The following is a 20,408-nucleotide window of genomic DNA, read 5'->3' on the forward strand; positions in this document are numbered from 1 at the left end:
GGTGCTGGAGCAGATGAGCCGGGGCAGAGACCGCACATGTGGTGGGTGCCATTTTGCCCTTGGAGGGCTTGGCATAGCCGGCGGGCATTATTTTGCGGAGAGCGCGGGACAGCGCTAGAGGGGCGCCGGAGTCGATGGCGATGCAATGGGCAATTTTTGGTCTACCGCAGGAGACGCGCATGAGATTTCTCCAGCGGAAGCAAGGGGAGGCTGAGACGCCCTTCGCTTTCCGGGAGGTGCTGCTGGCTCTGGGGCGGAAGGCGTTTACCCCCAGATGGGTGAGACGGTGCTCGACTCCTTGGTGGTGGAAAGGCTAGTGGTGCTGGCGTGGGAGTCGGGGATCGTCCTGCCCTTCACCGAAGGCATGGGGATCACGTCCTTGAAGGTGGCCGAGGAAATTCAGGGCGATGAGGCCCGCCAGCATTGGCCCAAGGTGGAGGCTTGGCCATGGCGGGAGGAGGACATGGTGGCTGTGGTGTGTGGCCTGGGAATGCGCAGGAGAATGCCCCCATGGGTGGGTTGACAACCGAGGCAGCCCCCTCCACCCTGGGGTCCTACGGCCGAGTGTTTCAGGTGTGGTCAGCCGTGCCACATCGCCAGAGAATGCCGGGGTGTCAGCAGGGTGCCGGCAGTGCCACCGACGCACTCTGACCCACCGGCAACGTCTTCCCAAGCTCCACCGGATCCGAGTCTCTGATGCTTTCCGAGACCGCCGTGTGCAAAGTGTCAGGGGCTGGATCCGATTCGGTGCTACTACGGAATTCAGCGAGTGGCCGTGCCCTTTAGGCCATTGTTTTTTTTGTTCCTGGTCCTCGGAATACCAAGGACTGCAAGACCCCCCCATTGCCAAGGACCGGCTCACGTGAGCTACGTTCCGGTAAAGGCAGACTCTCCGTTGGAAGGTGGAATTCCGGGGGGTTGTGCATGTTGTTTGGGTTGTGTTATCGGTTCACGGGGGGGGGGGGGGGGTTCTTGCCCACACCGCGGTTGGGCTGCGTGTTGTCAATTTGCGGAAGGCACCGCGGGTTGTCCTTTGTGTTAGCGGTTTGCGGGGGACGCCGGGGTTGCGCTGTGTGGTTACGGTTCGTGGAAGATGCTGCGGTTGTAATGTATGGTCGCGGTAAGTGTTGCAACCAAGGTTTTTTTTCGTTATGAATTATTTTTTGGTGTTGGTGGTGTTCCTCGGGATTGGGGATTGCTCTGGCTGTTCACTGGTTGCAGTTGCTGGATGTCAGTCGACTGTTGTCCAGCAACAGTCGGCTGACATCAGTTCACACGCCGGTGAGCATATACACGGGTGTGTTGGCAGGGCAGAGGAACTGGGGCAAGGGTCACGGAAGACCCTATCTGGAAGCCCCTGGAACCTGCTAGTGGGTTCGAGAAGAAAGGCGCGACCAGGGCGGAGCCAGGCCACGCTGGGTAGCATAACAGCAGCTGCGAGCGGGAGCTCAGGGCTGCCGGTTCTAGAAGTGGGTTCGTCTCGTCGTCGCTGTCATCTTCGCCGCCTTCGTCGCTGCCGTCTTCTAGATATTGCACGGCCGGATAGTTGTTGGCTGTCTCAGTCAGCGCCAATGGTGTTACACGGTCAGGGTTGTGTTTAGGCTAGGCTAGACGACTAGGGAAAGTACAAGGGTGAACCTGTGAACCTGTGAAGGTGTTAATAAAGAAGGTGGCCCCTGAGAAACCTTGTCTCCTGCTCTGATGATACTACACTAGTGTAGTGGATCCAATCAGGCGCACACTAGAACTTGAAGGCAACACGGTTTATTAACTAACATCATATAACCCTTAACGGAATAAAAACATGAGGTGGTAACCCACTGTTCCTACACTTAGCTATATACACTTGGAGTAGATGGCTGTACATACTTGATGGGCAACTACAAACCGGACCAGGTCAGCCAACGCGCTGCCTGGTCCACGTGTGCGACGCCTAGAGACCATAAGATCCGCCGCCGATGAAGGTTTCTTACAGCAGCATCGACCCCGCCCTCCCCCCCTCCCTCCGGGGCTCGGCTTTTATCCTTATTGCGTGGCCAGGCCCCGTCTTTGGCCACGCCTCATTTCCCGATCCTTCGTGAGGATTCAGGGCCTACCTCACGTGTTCCTCAACCCTGGCACCCCGCCATCCGCACCACCTCCGGTCACGTGCCCCTTCCTGTTTACCCATCCTCCCCTGGTATGCCCATCCGGTGTCCGGGGAGAGGCTCCGCCCCTACAGAACCACCCACATGGTACTGTCTTTACACAACGGTACTCATACCAACGACACTACACTAGTAACAAATTGGCATGTTCTGTTTACGTGACAAACCTTACTAATTGGCTGTGTCGGGTGGTGGCAGGCTTAATGACGCATTTATATTTACGCAATCTAACCCAAACAACCTCTTAAGGATGATATTGGTCGCGAAAGCCGACAAACACTCGAAGTTTCAAAACGTCGTGAGAATTTTATTGTGTTATTTTATTCTATTATTTTATTATTTTATTCTCATTTTACGTGACTTTACCGAAAGAACCAAAGAAGATGAAACATACGTGACTTTACCGAAAAAACCAATGAGTAATTTTATGCAGTCACGAAAGCTTTAATAATTTATCACACTTCTACGGGGAAGTTACCGTTGTAATTATGTGTAAGATGTGCCCTTTTTTGAGCTGCCGTTTTGTATTTACAAGAGGTGGTCATTTTTTGAGCTGCCGTTTTGTATTTACAAGAGGTGGTCCTTTTTTGAGCTGCCGTTTTGTATGTGTAAGATGTGCGTGTTTGAGCTGCCGCTCTCGCTCTGGCCCCTCCCCCCCTCCAACTGTATTTCCTATTTAAGCTTCTGTTCATCCCTCCGTCCCCCCCCCTCTCTCTGCCTCCCTGTCCGTCTTTCCTCCCTCCTTACCTCTTGGTGGACTTGTATATGTATTTCTACTGACCGTGTACCTCGTATTTTTCATTCTATCTATGCTGGTATGTGCAATCCAAAGGTTGAACACCAAATTTAACACTCTTCTGAAATTCGTGGTCCGCCAGGAAGTGTCTAACTGTGTTGTTGGCCTGACTGGATGTGCTTCACATAATGTTTTTTTCAGGTTTGTTGAATTCTCGTCTCTCATCTTTTTGTTGTATTTCCCTCCGTGATTTGTTCTTGACACCTGATGAAGATCGCTTGCGTTGTGATCGAAACGTCATGATTGTTTTTTGTTTTAATATAATTTTATTGCATTTCTACATACGTGACTTTACCGAAAAAAACAATGAGTAATTTTATGCAGTCACGAAAGCTTTAATACTTTATTTGAACTCTAACCCCGACCTCTGACGTCTGCACTCCGCATTACGTCTTCGGCGTGAGACGCGAGGGGAGGTGTAACCCGCTAGTGACGTCATGTCACCAAGGTGTTCACCCCCCTCCACCGCGCTTTTGAACGTGAAGTCACGTCTGGTTGGTCACTGCCGATTTCCATTCCAGTAAAATCACTGGCGTAATTTATTAACATAATTTATTCATTAATACCGTCGCGAGTTCACTCACGAATGGGCCTGTTTCGTTAACATAATTTATTAAGTTACACCCGCCGAACATTGGGATGGGAGGTGTTGTACCGCGCACGTGACGTCATGTCACCTGCTGCCGCGTGATGTCACGAGTAACCAGGAAGCTGCCGATCCGCGCGCGCGCTCACTGAGATACGAGGTGAGAAGTTCACATCGTGGTGGTTGTTGTCGTGGTGGTTCTTGTTGTTGTTTACCCAGGTAGAGCCTCGCTTTTCTCTCTCGTAGGGACATCAATTGAGTAGCAGCGGGTACGGAATCGATGTCCAGGTTGGAACATTACAACGCGGGGCCTAGCTATGCGGCGCCTTGCCCCCTGCCCTCGCCTGATTGCATTTGCTTTAATTCTCTGCTAAAGTTTAATTTGTCTTCACCTGGCTCACTACTTTTAAACTTTGTTTCTTTAAAATATTTCTACAGTTTTTTTTTTATCTCACCAAGCCAAGCCCACTTGAGCTGCTATACCGCTCTTTTTCAGAAGCGACCTGCCCACAACAAAGTGGCTTATCAACGTGTGGAAATGTCTGTCTGTCAAATACTCTAAACGCGTGGTGATGTTGACTCTAAATGTGCAGGGAAAACCGGAGGATCCGGAGGGAAATCTACGGGGAGAGAGACACGCAAACTCCAAATGTACATCCATAATCCAGGTTTGTTTGGGTTAGATCGCGTAAATATATAAACGTTAAACCCGCCACCACCCGGACACAGCCAATTAGTAAGGGTTTGTCACGTTAACAGAACGTGGCCAATTCGTCACTAGTACAGCACACCGGTTGTGTGTTGGAGAGCCAAGCCACAACATTTACAATCTGAGTACGACGTTTTGCCAGTAATTAGTACCAGCTTCATCAGGCGACAGCCAAATGTTATGGCTTGGCTCTGTGAGAATATTAATCAGGTCGTTGGGTTCATAGCGCAGCACGCTAAACATTGTACTACTGCTCCCCAGTCACGCACAAACATCATCTGAATTATAGTATTCATTCAGTAATAACTAAGTTACCCGGATTAGCTCAGGTATCAATAATCAAATATTAAGTATAATGTCTTGGCATGCTGGCTTTATTATAATTATTTAATTCTGCCAATGAAGTCTGTGAATGTGTGTATATTGTTACGGTTTTTTGTTTGTGGTATACAATCGCAGGGCTTGTTTGTTTCATAATGAGGGCAGCTTTTTAATTCATTACCCACGGAGAGCTTCAGGATAGACAATGTTGGATTTTTTGCCATCTAGTGGGTTTAATCGAATGAAGCTTGCGTACATGTCGACAGCAAATTGGCGGAACAGCTCTGCATCTCAAGAAGAGATTGAAACTGCCGCTTCGCACTATGATCCTGAAGGCAAAGAAGTCCATGTCGGAAATCTTTTGTGTTGGCAAGCCTGCTGCTGGATCAGCTTGGCGAAGTAGGAAATGTTAGCCATCATCACCCTGCTAGAACATCCGTGGACATTGAAGATCATCATAGGATTGGTTAGTTTCAATTCTGTGCAGGGTATTGTTTCTCAGTTTCAAGACGATTCCTCGAGTGCCATGTTGCTCAGCAGTCAGAATGACAGCGACTTCAGATGTTGTGAGTGCATTTAAGCAGGTGCAGCCCCGGGCTGACCCGGGCTGCACCTGTTTCCTTTCCAAATTAGGTGGTGGTTTGCGCGTGCAACCGAGTGTTGTGCAAGCGCTCGTGTTTGTCTTAGGTTGCACTCGGCCTACAGTGTGCCCCACTTGTTTAACTACACTACATCTATATTTTTATATTCTTTTATTGTCTTGGAATATTTTTTGTACGTGGTTTCTCAATGTTTATTTCAATTTTATTTGGGTCTTTTGGTAAAGTCGCATAGATGGTTCAAAGAAAATAACAAGGACCCAATCAAAACCATAACCTTGCCATACATAGCAGGAGTCGCCAATAAGATTTCCAAAAATCAAAATCATTAACAAACAAAAGATCCAGGTTCGATGTGATCCCTGACATGCAATACCCTGACATCTACAAATTAAGCTGTCTGCGGCAGTAGTTACTTTGCGGAAACTCAGCGACATGTCTCGGACCGTGTTCGTGAACATAAGGCAGATCTGAAACACGGGAGGACCAATACCTCGGCCGTGGCTGATCACTGTTTTAATGCAGTGGGCTCACGTGAAATGTATTTCTCTAAGACGAAGGTCCTTTGCAAACCCACTGGCTATCAACAAAGATTTGTTCATGAAGCCATCCATATATACACAGACACATTTTTAACCGAGAAGATGGGTACAAACTTAACAATCATTGGAAGGACGTTATCAACCAGTTTAAGTCAACTGGCTGTGATGTTCCCTTCCTGCCACCTTCCGATGTAAACATTTATATTTTTTCCCCGTGGCTTCGGCTCTCCGATTTCACATTAACAGGTTGAATTTCTCGCGCCAAGAGGGCCACCTACGGACGCCGACCTCTACGTCGTGGTGCTTCTGCGATCTTACATTAACATGCTAATCTCTCACATTAACATTGCCACACGCGCACTCGTTGCGGACGCCGCTCTCCGATCTTACATTAACATGCTAATTTCTCACATTAACATCACTAGCCTCGCCCACTTTGTTTATGACCATAGGACTACAACCTATGAAACAGTCTGCATGCAGCAGCTTTCCTCCTGATGACGATCACTGTTGTTGTGATCGAAACGTCGTAGTTGTTTGTTATTTTCTTTGAACTATCTACGCGACTTTACTGAAAGACCCAAATCATATGAAAGCTTTAAGTCAAGATTTATTTCAATTGTTTAGTTTATAGTTTGTTTGGAATACAATCATCTCAATCATCTCTTGACACCTGGATCATTCCCATGCGCTGCTGACAAGTGACCCACACATGGCATTAAATTGTACCTATCATAGCATGAGCACTGTGACAGGGTTTCTTCGAATTACTGATGAATGGTGGCTGTTTTATTGATATCTATACTCTTTGGTTTTTTCGGTAAAGTCACGTAGGTAAAATAAAATTAAAATAAAAGAAAACAACTCGAATCACAACGTTTTGGAGGCAAAACAAGCTTCCGTCTCAGAGCTCCCCACTTGATGCAGCTATCTTGCTGCGACTGTTCCACCTGAAGACGGTAGCTTGTGTTGCCTCCGAAACGTCGTGATTTGATTTAGTTGTTTTATTTTATTTTACCTACGTGACTTTACCGAAAAAAACAGAGTGAATCCTTGCAGTCACGAAAGCTTCAAATCTATAATTATTGATATCTGTTACTGATTCATGTGAAATGTATGTATGTAAGAGTTTATTTATTTGGGGAGCGGTGGCACAGTTATTTTACTGCAATATGAACTCGGCAAACATGATTGATAAGTGGTAGCTGAACTTTTTGTGGGCCTCTGCGATGTTGATTGATTTTTTATTACTTGGTGATGTGAGGAAGCATTAATACTGAGCAGATAAAGGCAGCCAGGCATGTTTTTGAACACACCACCACCTTTTTACCGTGCCACTGTGTGACAATATAAAGTTTGTTTTTGCTGTAAAGTACATTAACTCTTTTGAACACGATTGTTAAATCAAAACAATAATTTATTTTAGTGTTCCTCTGGAACTTTTTATAAGAATGGAAACAGGAAATTAACATGGCACATATGCAGCTGAGGTTAGATCTGTTCATCCAAGCATTCAATTCTAGGGCATCCAGGCATAATTATGACCATTTGTCCTGTCATTGTGTGCCTTAAAAGACTGCGTGATGAATTGGGAAATCTTTTTCACTATATCATGAATATATGAATAAGTATAGACGTGTACGTCATGTGTGACTGTGTACATATTCATTCCTCTGTCCCTCTATACTGACATAGATGGTGCGGACATTTTTTTTTCTGTCTGCAGCTCACGCTTCCTCTGACGCTTCCTCTCCAGAATTGGTGTGATGGAGCAAAGACACTCAGCGCAGCTCGGTACAAAAAGACAACAATGTGACCAGTATGCAAACAGCACAGATCATCCTGGAAACTTGACACAGCACCAAAGAACACACACAGGAGAGAACCCTTTCAAGTGCACTGTGTGTGAGAAGGCATTTGCACATCCATCACTTCTTCAGAGGCACCAGAGAACACACACGGGAGAGAAACCCTTCAAGTGCACTGTGTGTGAGAAGGCATTTGCACAGTCATCAGTTCTTCAGAGGCACCAGAGAACACACACAGGAGAGAAACCCTTCAGGTGCACTGTGTGTGATATGACATTCGCACATTCATCACATATTCAAAGACACCAGAGAACACACACAGGAGAGAAACCCTTCAGGTGCACTGTGTGTGATAAGGCATTTGCACAGTCACCACATCTTCAAAGACACCAGAGAATACACACAGGAGAGAAACCCTTCAGGTGCGCTGTGTGTGAGAAGGCATTTGCAGACTCATCAGTTCTTCGGAGCCACCAGAGAACACATAGGCATCGGGAGATTCCTAAGGAGTGGAGTTTGAAATCGACTTGTGAAAGCCCAAGTGGTGCAATTAGCCCTTCCCTCATGAAACAAGAAGCAGAAGAAAATCCCAGCTTGGACACTTGGAAAGGTATCAAGGTGAAATATGAAGATGCGAAGGTGAAATGTGAAAAAGTGACAGTGAAGAGCGAAGAAGTGAAGGTAATCTGTGAAGATGAAGATTCAACTACAAAATCAGACCTTCACATCGATGGAGGCAACGTGAAGCAAGAGGAGAATTCTGACTCTGAGGCAGAGCGAGGGAACTCCCCGAAGTTTGTGGAAGTGGAGGTGTGGCTGGACTTCTTAGACAATACAAAGTCAAATGGAGACCCTGTAGATGTGTAAGCTTGACACAATGAACTTCCTATAGATTCACCTTTGTCACAGGCCTTTAATGAAAAGAATGTGAAGTTGAACAGTCAATTCCTGGGTTCAACCTGCAGCGTAAGAGCGGGCCAGTATTTGTGGACCTGTCGGTTGGGTAGATGTCTAGCCAGGAACGAGAGCCAATAAGCTCCCAAGCCTTCACTATGTTATAATAATATTTGCATTTATATGGTATTTGCTTAATTGCCCATAATAGAGGTTTTTTGGATTAGATCACGTAAATATCAATGTTTAGTTGAACTCGCCACTACCCAATTGGTTCCTTACTAGTGTAGTGTAATAGCGCCGACTGTTGTCCAGCAACGGTAACTCCGGTGCACAAACAGTACACACGCGAGTAAGCATATACACGGGTGTGTCGGCAGGGCGGAGGAACTCTGGCAAGGGTTACGGAAGACCCCATCTGGAAGCCCCTGGAACCAAGGCGGAGCCAGGCTGCGCTGGGTAGCATAAAAGCAGCTGAGAGCGGGAGCTCAGGGCTGCCGGTTCTGGGAGTGGGCTCGTCTCGTCTTCACTGTCACCTTCGCTGCGTTTGTTGCTGCTGTTTTCGCTAGATATTGCGCGTCCGGATAGTTGTTGGCTGTCTCGATGTTACACGGTCAGGGTTGTGTTTAGGCTAGGCTAGCCAACTATGGAGAGTGCGATGGCAAACCTGTGAAGGTGTTAATAAAGAAGGTGCCCCCTGAGAAACCTTGTTTCCGGCTACAATGACACTACAACTGGTGTCAGGAGTGGGGTGAAGAAAGAACCCACCTATAGTGTCGTCGGAGGACGGGAACGGTGAAACATTCATCCTTCCGGCAGCCCCGGGACCCCGGTTATGAAGCCCGTTGGTAGAGATAGAGCGGCATCGCATCAGTGGGAGAGTGGCTGCGAATTAGCAGGAGAGCGGCGACGAATCCGCGAGAGAGGAGCCCCATCCTCTGCGGTCACGCGCCGAGCACGCGTTATAGCCGAGGACCGTCATTGAGGGGAGCGCAGGATGGCGTGGGAGGCGCGTCGTCGCTAGCGGCGCGGAAATGAGTCACGCGGGGACCCCGGCGGCCTGGGCCGGGGACCGCGCATCTGGTGGGCACCATTTTGCCCGTGGAGGGCCTGGCATGGCCGGCGGGGGCTATTTTCCGAAGAGCGCGGGACAGCGCTGGAGAGGCGCCGGAGTCGATGGCGCTGCAAGGGGTAATTTTTGGCCTACTGCGCGACGCCCGTACAAGGTTTCTCCAGCGGAAGCGAGGGGAGGCCGAGACGCACTTTGCTTTCCGGGAGGCGCTGCTGACGCTGGGGTGGAAGGTGTACCCCCAGATGGGTGAGACGGCGCTCGACTCTTTGGCGGCGGAAGGGCTGTTGGCGCTGGCGCGGGAGTCGGGGATCGTCCTGCTCTTCGCTGAAGGCATGGGGATCATGTCCTTGAAGGTGGCCCAGGAAATTCAGGGTCACAACACCCGCCACCATTGGCCCAAAGTGGAGGCTTGGCCATGGCGGGAGGAGGACATGGTGGCTGTGGTGTGTGGCCAGGGGACGCACGGGAGAAGGCCCCCGCAGGTGGTTTGTCAACCGCGGGGCAGCCCCCTCTGCCCTGGGGTCCTATGGCCGAGTGTTTCAGGTGTGGTTGGCCGGGCCACATCGCCATAGAATGCTGGGGTGTCAGCAGGGCACCGGCAGCGCCACCGACGCCCTCCAACCCGCCGGCAACCTCTTCCCAAGCTCCACCGGATCCGAGTCTCTGATGCTTTCCGAGACGGGCGTGTGCAAAGTGTCAAGGGCTGGATCTGATTAGATGCTACTGTGGAATTCAGAAGGGGCCGTGCCCTTTAGGCCATTGTCTTTTTTGTTCCCCTTCTTCGCAATCCCAAGGAAAGCAAGACCCTGCCAAGGCGGGGTGACCAGTGTCAAGGACCGGCTCACATTAGCTACGTTCTGGTAAATGTGGACTCTCCCTTGTAAGGCGGGATTCGGAGGGGTTGTGTATGTTGTTTGGGTTGCGTTATCGGTTCACGGGAGGGGGGGGGGGGGGTGTCGCGATTGTGCTGTCCCCGACGGGGTTCTTGCTCACACCGCAGTTGCGCTGCGTGTTGTCAGTTTGCGGGGGGGGCGCCGCAGGTTGTCCTTTATGTTGGCGGTCTGCGGGGGGCACCGGGGTTCCTCTATGTGGTTACGGTTCATGGGAGAAGCTGCGGTTGGACTTTATGGGAAGTGTTGCAACCAAGGTTTTTTTTGTGTTGGTGGTGTTCCTCGGGGTTGGGGGTTCCTCTGCCTATCCACCGGTTGCAGTTTCTGGATGTCAGCCGACTGTTGTCCAGCAACAGCAACTGGTGTGGAAAAACAGTACACACGCCGGTGAGCATATATATACGGGGGTGTCGGCAGGGCGGAGGAATTGGGGCAAGGGTCACGGAAGACCCTATCTGGAGCCCCTGGAACCTGCTCGTGGGTTCGAGAAGAAAGGCGCTACCAGGGCGGAGCCAGGCCATGCTGGGTAGCATAAAAGCAGCTGAGAGCGGGAGATCAGGGCTGCCGGTTCTGGAAGTGGGTTCGTTTCGTCATCGCTGTCATCTTTGTCGCCTTTGTCGCTGCCGTCGTCGCTAGATGTTGCGCGGCCGGATAGTTGTTGGCTGTCTCGGTCAGCGCCATCGGTCTTACACGGTCAGGGTTGTGTTTAGGCTAGGCTAGATGACTATGGAGATTGCGATGGCGAACCAGTGGTGTTAATAAAGAAGGTTCCCCCTGAGAAACCGTGTCTCCTGCTCCGATGACGAAATTAGTAACAAATTGGCATGTTCTGTTTACGTGACAAACCTTCCTAATTGGCTGTGTCGGGTTGTGGCGGGTTTAATGATGCATTTGTTTTATGCGATCTATCCCAAAATACCTCTTATGGATGATATTGATCACGGAAGCCTACGTGTTAAACTTGCTGAATTGCCTCAGCAATTCGGAGTTTTGTATCATATCTTATCACAAACACTTGAAGAGCACCCCACGTGGCAGCTGCCTCTGTATGGCATAAGGTGGCCCTGCACCAGCCTGCATGTGGGCATGAGTCTGTCAGTAGGGGGAAATAATTGATGTGTAATCTCCATTATGTTTTTTAATGGATAATATTTGTAATTACCCAAATTTTGACAATGACAGCAACATGCAATGACCCATGCGTTTTGAATGACACAATAGTATGTTTTACATCCACTGTTAAGCAGACAGTACATATTTTCGTTAATGTTACTGAGTAGCCAGAGGTGCCTGTCGGATTTGTACCTTAAACCTCTGCAATAAAAAGAGAATGCACTACCACTTGGCTTCCCTCAATCTGAGTGTAGGCATGCCAGCCCGAATGTTTCTAACCGGTACAGATGTTCCATTTAGAGGGTCCACGTTTCACATCCCTATAGAAGGGAGGACATTACTGGCCGAGAACACCCGAGGCTCCGTACGGACCGACAGACTAGGTAGCTTCCACGCAGCATTGCGCAGCTGATGAAAAGATAATGCGGCCCGACTGATTCGGACCATCCACACTGGATACACACACGCAGTGTATAAATAAGGTGTACACACACAGTCTGTTCATACACAGGGTGTATACACAGTGGAAATGGTGGTTCTTGTTACTAAGTAGCGGTGATGTCACCATGGCGCTTGTACCAGGCTATGTGCACGTTAAGGCCACGTGAAGTGTCGCCAGCCTGCAGGAGTTCACGGGCAGACCCATGTTCCATGAGTCAACTGACTGAGATCACTGTGTCCCCAACTGTGCCAACACAGTGTATACAGTTTAACACGTAGGCTTTTGTGACCAATATCCATAATAGAGGTTTGTGGGGTACATCGCGTAAATATATAAATGTGTCATTAAAACCCACCACCACCCGACACAGCCAACGAGTAAGGGTTGTCACGTAAACAGAACATGCCAATTGGTCACGAGTACAGCACACCGGTGTGTTGGAGAGCCAAGCCACAACAGTTACAAACAGAGTACGACGTTTCGCCTGGAATTACAACTAGCTTCATCAGGCGACAGCCAGGTTTGTGGAGAAGTCTTACTATTTTGTTCCTTATATAGAGGCGTAGATGTGTTGACCACCCTTCTGCACTCTTGCACAATGTGGGAGGGGGGGATTATTGAGGCAACGTACATTATGCATGTGCATTATGCGAGCCTTTTGAACTTGTCCTTCCTGTCTATTGTGTTTATTAAAATATTCCTACCAATAGTAATGCCTATGGAAGTACGCTGCCCTTTGTAGGCATGCATTTCAATAATGATCGAGAAGAAACCTGATGGCTTGTTGAGACATTCTGTCTACAGGAAAGCCACCCACACGGATTCCTATCTAAAGCCTGATTCCCACCACCATCCAGCCCAGAAGAACTCCCTCATCAAAACACTACACCATAGGGCACGTTGCATCTCCGACCAGCAACACCTAGCCAGTGAGCTGGAGCACGTACACCAAGACCTCAAGATGAATGGATATTCAAACAGCACAATCTGCAAAGCTGTATACCCAACCATGGGGAGAGAACCATCTGAGGACCCAATCAAAACCATCACCTAGCAGGTGTTACCAAAATATTTTAAAAATCTTGAACAAACAAGATCCAGATTCGATTCAACATAGTACACAAAATCCGTGATTTGATCTCATCTGTGAAGGATGTCATTCCTGACATCCTTCACAGATGGTGTCTACAGACTAAGTTGTGTCTGCGGTAGCAGTTACATTGGGGAAACGAAACGACATGTCTCGGACCGTGTTCGCGAACACAAGGCAGATTTGAAACACGGCAGAACCAATACCGCTGCCATGGCTGATCACTGTTTTAATGCGGTGGGTTCACACAATATTGTTTTTTCCGAGACCAAGGTACTCTGCAAACCTTCAAGCGACCATCAAAGATTTGTCCATGAAGCCATCCAGATGTATAAACACAGACATAACGTTAACCAATATGGATACAAATTAAGCAATCATTGGAAGGACTGGATGAACCAGGTAAAGTTTTAACTTATTTGATGTTTCCTTCCTACCTGCCAATATTAGCTGATTCTCAAATTTCCGGGCCCTCGCCGAGCTTATATTTACAAGCAAATTTATCTCTCCTACTCGCTCTCTCCTGCTTGCTCCGCAATTAACATTAGCTGTTCCGCGCATCTCTAAACCTTTATAAACAGCCTGCCTCAGCAGATTCCCCCTCTTTTTCACCTGAAGACGGTTGCTTGTTTTGTGATGATGCTGGTGTTGCAGTAAAAAAACATCTGGTCAACCAACTGGCAAGCCAACCCAAGGGTATAAACGACCGTTTAATGACCTTAAAGCTCCACCTATTGGGTAAAAAAGGACACCATCATCAGTGCCTATGCCCCTACCATGACCAAGTCTGACGAGATCAAACCAAGTTTTATAATGACCTGGAAGTCATTATTGCTGCCACAGCCAGCTCTGACAAACTCCTGATACTTGGTGACTTCAATGCCAGAGTTGGAAGTGACTATCAATCATGGAATGGAGTCATAGGTGCACATGGCATTAGAAAATGTAACAGCAACAGCTTTTTGCTGCTGAAAACATGCTCTGAATTTGACCTCATCACCAAAGCGCAAGAAAGCTTCATGGATGTATCCTCGTTCCCACCACTGGCACCTGGTTGACTATGTCATCATGAGGAGGAGCGACCGACACAATGTCACGGTGACCAAGGCAATGTGTGGTGCTGAATTTTGGACTGACCATCATCTCATCATCTCCAAACTTAACATCTGGATAAAGCCTCCCAGACGCCCACAAGGAAAAAGACGTGTCAAGCATCTTAACATCACTCGCCTACAACAGGAACACACCAGACTGGCCTTTGTTGAGGCTCTAGCCCATCACCTGGAGTCTCTAAGCTTTAAGCATACAGGCACTGAGGCAGACTGGATTGCCCTCAAGACCGTGCTGCATTCTACAGCCCTTGAATCACTTGGTGTTCCCATACGTATACATCAAGATTGTTTTGATGAGAACGACACAGAAATCCAAGCACTTCTTGACGAAAAACATCGCCTGCATAAAGCATATCTGAATGACAGCAGCTAAAGCTTAAAGAAAACTGCCTTCCTCAACATTCGCAGGGTTGTCCAGCGGAGACTCAGAGTCATGCAAGACACCTGGCTGTGTGCAAAAGCTGAGGAGATTCAGTCCTACGCTGACAGTAACAACATCAAGTGCCTCTGATACACTCAAGCAGGTCTATGGTCCGCAACACTCGGAAACTTCACCTCTCCTTAATGCAGATGGAACAACACTCCTCACAGAGAAGGACAAAATACTTGCAAGGTGGGCTGAACACTTCAGTGCAGTCCTCAACCAGCATAAATGAGGAGGCAATTACGAGTGCCTCAAGTTGAAATAAACCAGTCCCTTGCTGTTCTACCGTCCATTGAGGAAACCAGCAAAGCCATATGCCTCCTCTCATCAGACAAAGCTCCAGGATCCGATGCCATTCCAGCGGAAATCTACAAGGCTGGAGGGCCTCGCTTGGTCGAGAAATTGACCAACCTCTTCCAGTCTCTCTGGAAATTAGAAGCCGTTCCCCAGGAGTTCAAGGATGCCTCTATAATCCATCTCTATAAGAGGAAAGGCTATCAAGCCTACGACAACCATAGAGGCATCTCAATACTATTAATCGCTGGCAAAATCTTGGCAAGAATCATTCTGAACCGCCTATTTGTCCACCTCAACCAGGGTCTGCTACCTGAGAGTCAGTGTGGTTTCAGAAAAGACCGCGGAACCACTGACATGGTATTTACTGCCCAGCAGTTACAGGGGAAATACCAAGAACAAAATGCTGATCTATATATGGCTTTCATTGATCTAACAAAGCATTCGACATAGTCAGCCTGGAGGGCCTATGCTAGATCATGGCCAAGTATGTGTGTCCAGACAAGTTCATTGGTATCATAGTTTCATAGTTTCATTTATTTGGTATAGCCCTGTGAGCCATTCGGCTCTTGAATCGGGTGCAACCGCAACAAAGAAACAAAAACAAAAACATGAACAAGAAAACATCTTAAAGTGACTTTGTGCATGTGCAAACAGAAAATCCAGGAAAAAACATCAATATATTCCTGAAATAGCACCGTACACCAACGCTGTGTGCAAAAATCCCAGTGGGATGCAAGTCAAACAACAACAACAAGAAAACTTTGATTAAGGCCATCAGTCTAACTCCGTACTACAATAAACAAAAACATGGCCAAACCAAAAAACTTTTAGAAATTACCAAAATAAAGCCATAAATGCAATGTAACAGTGATCATAGGAACTGTGACCGAATTTTTAACAATAAACTACATAAATAACATGTAACACCAAACCCTAGAGCCACAGCTGGCTGCATGAGTCACTCCACAAACAACGGGAGCATCAGTCAGAGTATCACATTTTTCAATGCACCTTTAAGATCAGCACACTAAATCAAAATACAGATAATACTTTGCAGCGGTCATCCGGAGCGAAACATTTTATTTTATTTTAGGCCACTGAATAGCAGTGGCAGCTAGGGGTGTACAACTCCTCTAGAGCAGTTTTGAGTGAAGATCTCATAGGTAGTGATTCAAGTTGCAGTTTATTGGCAATAGCATTCCAGACCCTGGGGACATAAATAGCAAAGGCCCTTCCACCGGTTTTTGTACGGCAATAGGGAATGTGAAGCTGGTAGATGAGCGAAAACCTGAGGTCAAATTTGTTCTTTGAAACAGAGAGGAGATCCAGCAGGTAGTCTGCGTATTTTTTTGCAAGTACCTCGTGAATATATAAGATCTGGTGTACAAGCCGTCGAACATTAAGATATGTTAAGTTTGACCCAATGTAGAGATCACAGTGGTGAGTCCTATATGGGCAGTTCAATGCAAATCTTAAGGCCGAGTGATAGATGGAATCAAGCTTCTTCAGTACAGTACTTGGGGCTGATTTATACACGATATCACAGTAATCAAGTAGAGGCAGTATGGTAGCTTTTATCAATTCCAAACGGAACATAGGGGGGAAGCAGTGCTTGTGTCGATACAAAAAAACAATTTTTATTTTAGTCTTTTTACCAATATAATCAATGTGATCTTCAAAATTCAGTTTTGAATCCAGGATGACCCCAAGATACTTATAGAACTTGACTTGCTCTTTTTGATCATTATTTAAGGAATGTAATTTGGGAAAAATAACTTCCTGCTTTAGTCCCGGTGAGAAGCATAGCACCTTGGTTTTGGAGGTATTTAGGACTAGTTTAAGAGCAACTAGCTGATGTTGTAGTTTGTTGAAATCACCCTGGAGCTTAGCAATCACGTCATCTGGAGAGTGGCCAGCAGTAATCAGTATCGTGTCATGTGCAAAAAGATTTACCCAGGAATGATCCAGGTCAGTGCCCAAGTCATTGACATAAAGAGAGAACAAGAGGGGGCCAAGGATGGAACCCTGTGGAACCCCTTTTGTTATCTTTACACTGTTTGACCTCCAACCATCTGTGAATACAGTTTGGTTGCGAGAAAAGAGGTAATTTTTTAACCATTTTACTGTGTTTTTGGAAAAACCGAGGCAACTTAGTTTACCAAGCAGGGTGTTCTGGTCTACTGTATCAAAAGCTTTGGACAGGTCAAGAAAAAGACAGGCACAGTACTGCTTATTATCAAGGCTACTGTAAATTTTATTCAGAGAGTCTAATGCAGCAGATGTGGTGCTGTATTATTTTCGGAACACAGATTGTTTTAGATGTAGTAGATTGTTGGTGGACAGGAAACTGCTAATTTGGTAGTTCAATAATTTTTCAAAAAGTTTCATCAATGGGAACAAAATTGAGATAGGTCGGTAGTTATTGGGATCATCTTTAGGGCCCACTTTGTGAAGTGGACGGACATAGGAATGTTTCCATTCTAGAGGAACTGATGCTTCTTTGATGGACAGGTTGAAAATATGGGCTATAGGTTTGTATATTAGGTGACCAACAGTTAGTAGAGCAAAGACAGGAAAACTATCTGATCCGGTATAGGAGGACCCTTTGAGGTAGGACAGCTGTTTCAGAACATTACTTTCGTGGATTGGCTGTAAACTACATTCGTTTAATGTTTGGACAGGGGTGTAGGAATTTGCATAAGCAGGGGTGACTCCCAATACATTATCAAAAAGATTACCAGCTTCAGAAAAATGAAGGATAAAATTGTCAACTATTTTTTTGGGATCTGAAAAATATTCCCCATTTCGATTTATCTCAACAGGCAGATTGTCTGTTTTGGATGCCTTTTCGATACATTTGATTGTTTTCCAAAAAATCCTGGCATTTCCATGTGATTCCAGGAGAGTGGAGGAAAAGTAGGCATTTTTTGCATTCCGTATTTTTTTGACGCATCTATTCCTTAAAATCCTGTACTCTAGCCAGTCATTTACCAGATTACTTTTCTGAGCATATGCTCAAGCCTTGTCCCTAGTTTTCATGAGCTTTGTAATCAAAGGATCAAACCATGGTGGGCAGTTGCCTTTAGTTTTTAATCTAACCAACGGAGCATGTTTGTTAAGAATTTGGAGAAACGTGTACCTGAAAGTCTCCCAAGCCGTAGTCAAGTTGGGGATACAACAGACCTTGTCAATATCCGAGTGAAGCACAACATTAGTAAATGCCTGAGTGCTGAAGTGCATCAAAGAGTGCTTCTCAACAATTTTAGGGGGGGCTTTGGGTCTGGCTGATGATCTCACCCCAAAAATGAAGGAGTGATCACTAAGGTTGTTTCCCAGAACACCAGTCAGTGCGAAATTGTGAAGGACATTTGTCAATAGGACGTCAAGCAGAGTTGACTATCCCGGATTTTTTAGGTTGGGTCTTGTGGGGACATTTATTAATTGAAACAGGTTAAATTCATCTGTAAAATTTGTGGCCACGGCCGGCGGGTTTAGCCAATTCCAATTTAGATCACCCACTAAAACTATTTCACCTTTTGGGAGGCCCTCAAAAAGCGCTCTCAGTGCAGATGCAGCTTCAACATCCTTCCCACTAAGGGGTCTATAGCAGCACACTACCAATATCTGTTGATTATTTGGGAGAGTTATTCTGAGAGCTAAACCTTCAAAGCAACTTTTTTTAAACAAGGAGTGAGCTGGTGAACATGCAATAGTATTACGAACATAGATGGCAATTCCACCTCCTTTAGATCCTCGGTCAAGCCGAAAAAGGTTGTAGTTGTCAATCGTAATCTGCAAGTCATTAACGGCAGGAGTGAGAAATGTTTCTGTTCGGCAAAAAATGTCCTAGTCAAGATTTGCCACTTCTAGTTTTAGTTGACTTAATTTAGTCACAAGCCCTCTGATGTTGACATATAGAAGACCAACACCTTTTCTGCCAGAAAAATCTACAGAATTTTACGAGTTCTTTACGTTTGGGCCAGGATGAAGCTCAATACCACCCAGAAATAAGAAAAGTAGAATTAAAAGTTTGCACAAATATTTTCTGTGAAAGGATGAAGAGCGGCGAACCTTGGACGAATAGCAGCAGCTCGCAGATGGTGTTATTTTTAAGAGCAAAATGAAGTTTGGAAGGAGTGCTGGTGAAGTAATGGGACAAAGATAGGGTTTAAAAGGATACAAAGATGGAGTGTAGAAGTGTCTATGAGCTGTTTAATTTGCAGGTGTAGTGGCAAATCGAGCAAAAAGTATGGACGCAAAGTAATGAGGGTAGCTGTTTGTAGAGTTGAGTGTGGCACTAGATATGGCCGGGAGGGACAGCAGTAGGGTACACAGCAAGAGAATTGCCATCTCTAAAATATCCGGGGTAAACACAGATTAACACACAAGCGGAAAAGAAAAAATATCTATACTTGTAGCTGCTGTTGTAGAAGTTGCTGTAGCAGCTGCTGTAGCTGGATCCGTTGCTGCGACTGTAACTGTTTCTTCTGCAGCAGCAGCTGCTGCTGTAGCAGCTGCTGTAGTTGCTGCTGTAGTAGTTGCAGCTGCTGTTGTAGCAGCTGCTGCTGTAGCTGCATCCGTTGTTACTGTTGCTGCTGTAGCTGCTGTAGCTGCTGCTGTAGTAGTTGCAGCAGCTGCTGTAGCTGCCGTAGCTGCTGCTGTAGTAGTTGCAGCAGCTGCTGTAGCTGCCGTAGCTGCTGCTGTAGTAGTTGCAGCAGCCCCTTCAGCCGCCGCAACAGTCGCAGCAGCCGCTGCAGCTGCACCCGTTGTTGCTGTAGCTGCTGCTGCAGCTTCTGCAGCAGTCGCAGCAGCTGCTGCAGCTGCACCCGTTGTTGCTGTAGCTGCCGTAGTTGCTGCTGCAGCCGCTATAGCAGTCGCTGTAGTAGTTGCAGCAGCGGCTGTAGCTGCACCCGTTGTTGCTGTAGCTGCCGTAGTTGCTGCTGCAGCCGCTGTAGCAGTCGCTGTAGTAGTTGCAGCAGCTGCTGTAGCTGCACCCGTTGTTGCTGTAGCTGCTGCTACAACAGCCGTAGCAGCTGCTGTAGCTGCTGCAGCAGCTGCTGTAGCTGCACCGGTTGTTGCTGTAGCTGTTGTAGTTGCTGCTGCAGTAGTTGCAGCAGGAGCTATAGTTGTAGCTGCTGCTGTAGCAGTCGTTGCAACGGGAGCTGTAACTGCTGTAGTAGTTTCAGCAGGATATGTATCTGTAGTAGCTGCAGCAGGAGCTGTAGCTGCTGTAGTAGTTGCGCCAGGCGCACGACCAACCAGGCCTCACTCAGGCTGCGCCACGTGCACAACCAACCAGGCCTCACTCAGGCTGCGCCAGGTACACACACGAGCGCACATCACCACACCATCACACACGCACACGAGTGCACATCACCACACCATCACACACACGAGTGTACACCATCACATCATCACACACACACACGAGTGCACATCTCCACACTATCACACACATACAGAGTGTACACCACCACACTATCACACACACAGAGTGCACATCACCACTCCATCACACACACACAGAGTGCACACCATCACACCATCACAACACACAGAGTGCACA

General features: G+C 47.2%; 4 protein-coding genes across 9 annotated transcripts in view; 3 read left to right on the plus strand and 1 right to left on the minus strand.

Annotated features, from left to right (window-relative positions):
• The window catches only part of LOC116957278 (uncharacterized), a 609,203-nt gene extending 600,096 nt beyond the window's left edge, over window positions 1–9,107 (plus strand). The window contains exons 1-3 of one of the 6 annotated variants that reach the window (XM_076055592.1): window positions 3,591–3,689; window positions 4,123–4,197; window positions 7,427–9,107. In XM_076055592.1, the coding sequence (XP_075911707.1) occupies window positions 7,467–8,375 (909 nt within the window). In that variant the 5' untranslated portion in view covers window positions 3,591–3,689; window positions 4,123–4,197; window positions 7,427–7,466 and the 3' untranslated portion in view covers window positions 8,376–9,107. Of the gene's footprint in view, window positions 1–3,590; window positions 3,690–4,122; window positions 4,198–7,426 lie in introns of those variants that run through there. The other 5 variants (XM_076055590.1, XM_076055591.1, XM_076055593.1 and 2 more) reach the window with 5 other exon arrangements.
• Window positions 1–20,408, minus strand: part of LOC116957235 (uncharacterized) — a 479,173-nt gene that overhangs the window by 349,955 nt on the left and 108,810 nt on the right. The window lies entirely within an intron of this gene.
• The window catches only part of LOC142906859 (uncharacterized), a 284,641-nt gene that overhangs the window by 248,610 nt on the left and 15,623 nt on the right, over window positions 1–20,408 (plus strand). The window lies entirely within an intron of this gene.
• The window catches only part of LOC142906843 (uncharacterized), a 188,628-nt gene that overhangs the window by 158,667 nt on the left and 9,553 nt on the right, over window positions 1–20,408 (plus strand). The window lies entirely within an intron of this gene.

This window comes from Petromyzon marinus, chromosome 71 (assembly GCF_048934315.1).
Source record: "Petromyzon marinus isolate PM22_M1 ecotype Great Lakes invasive population chromosome 71, UKy_Petmar_22M1.pri1.0, whole genome shotgun sequence".
NCBI lineage: Eukaryota > Metazoa > Chordata > Hyperoartia > Petromyzontiformes > Petromyzontidae > Petromyzon > Petromyzon marinus.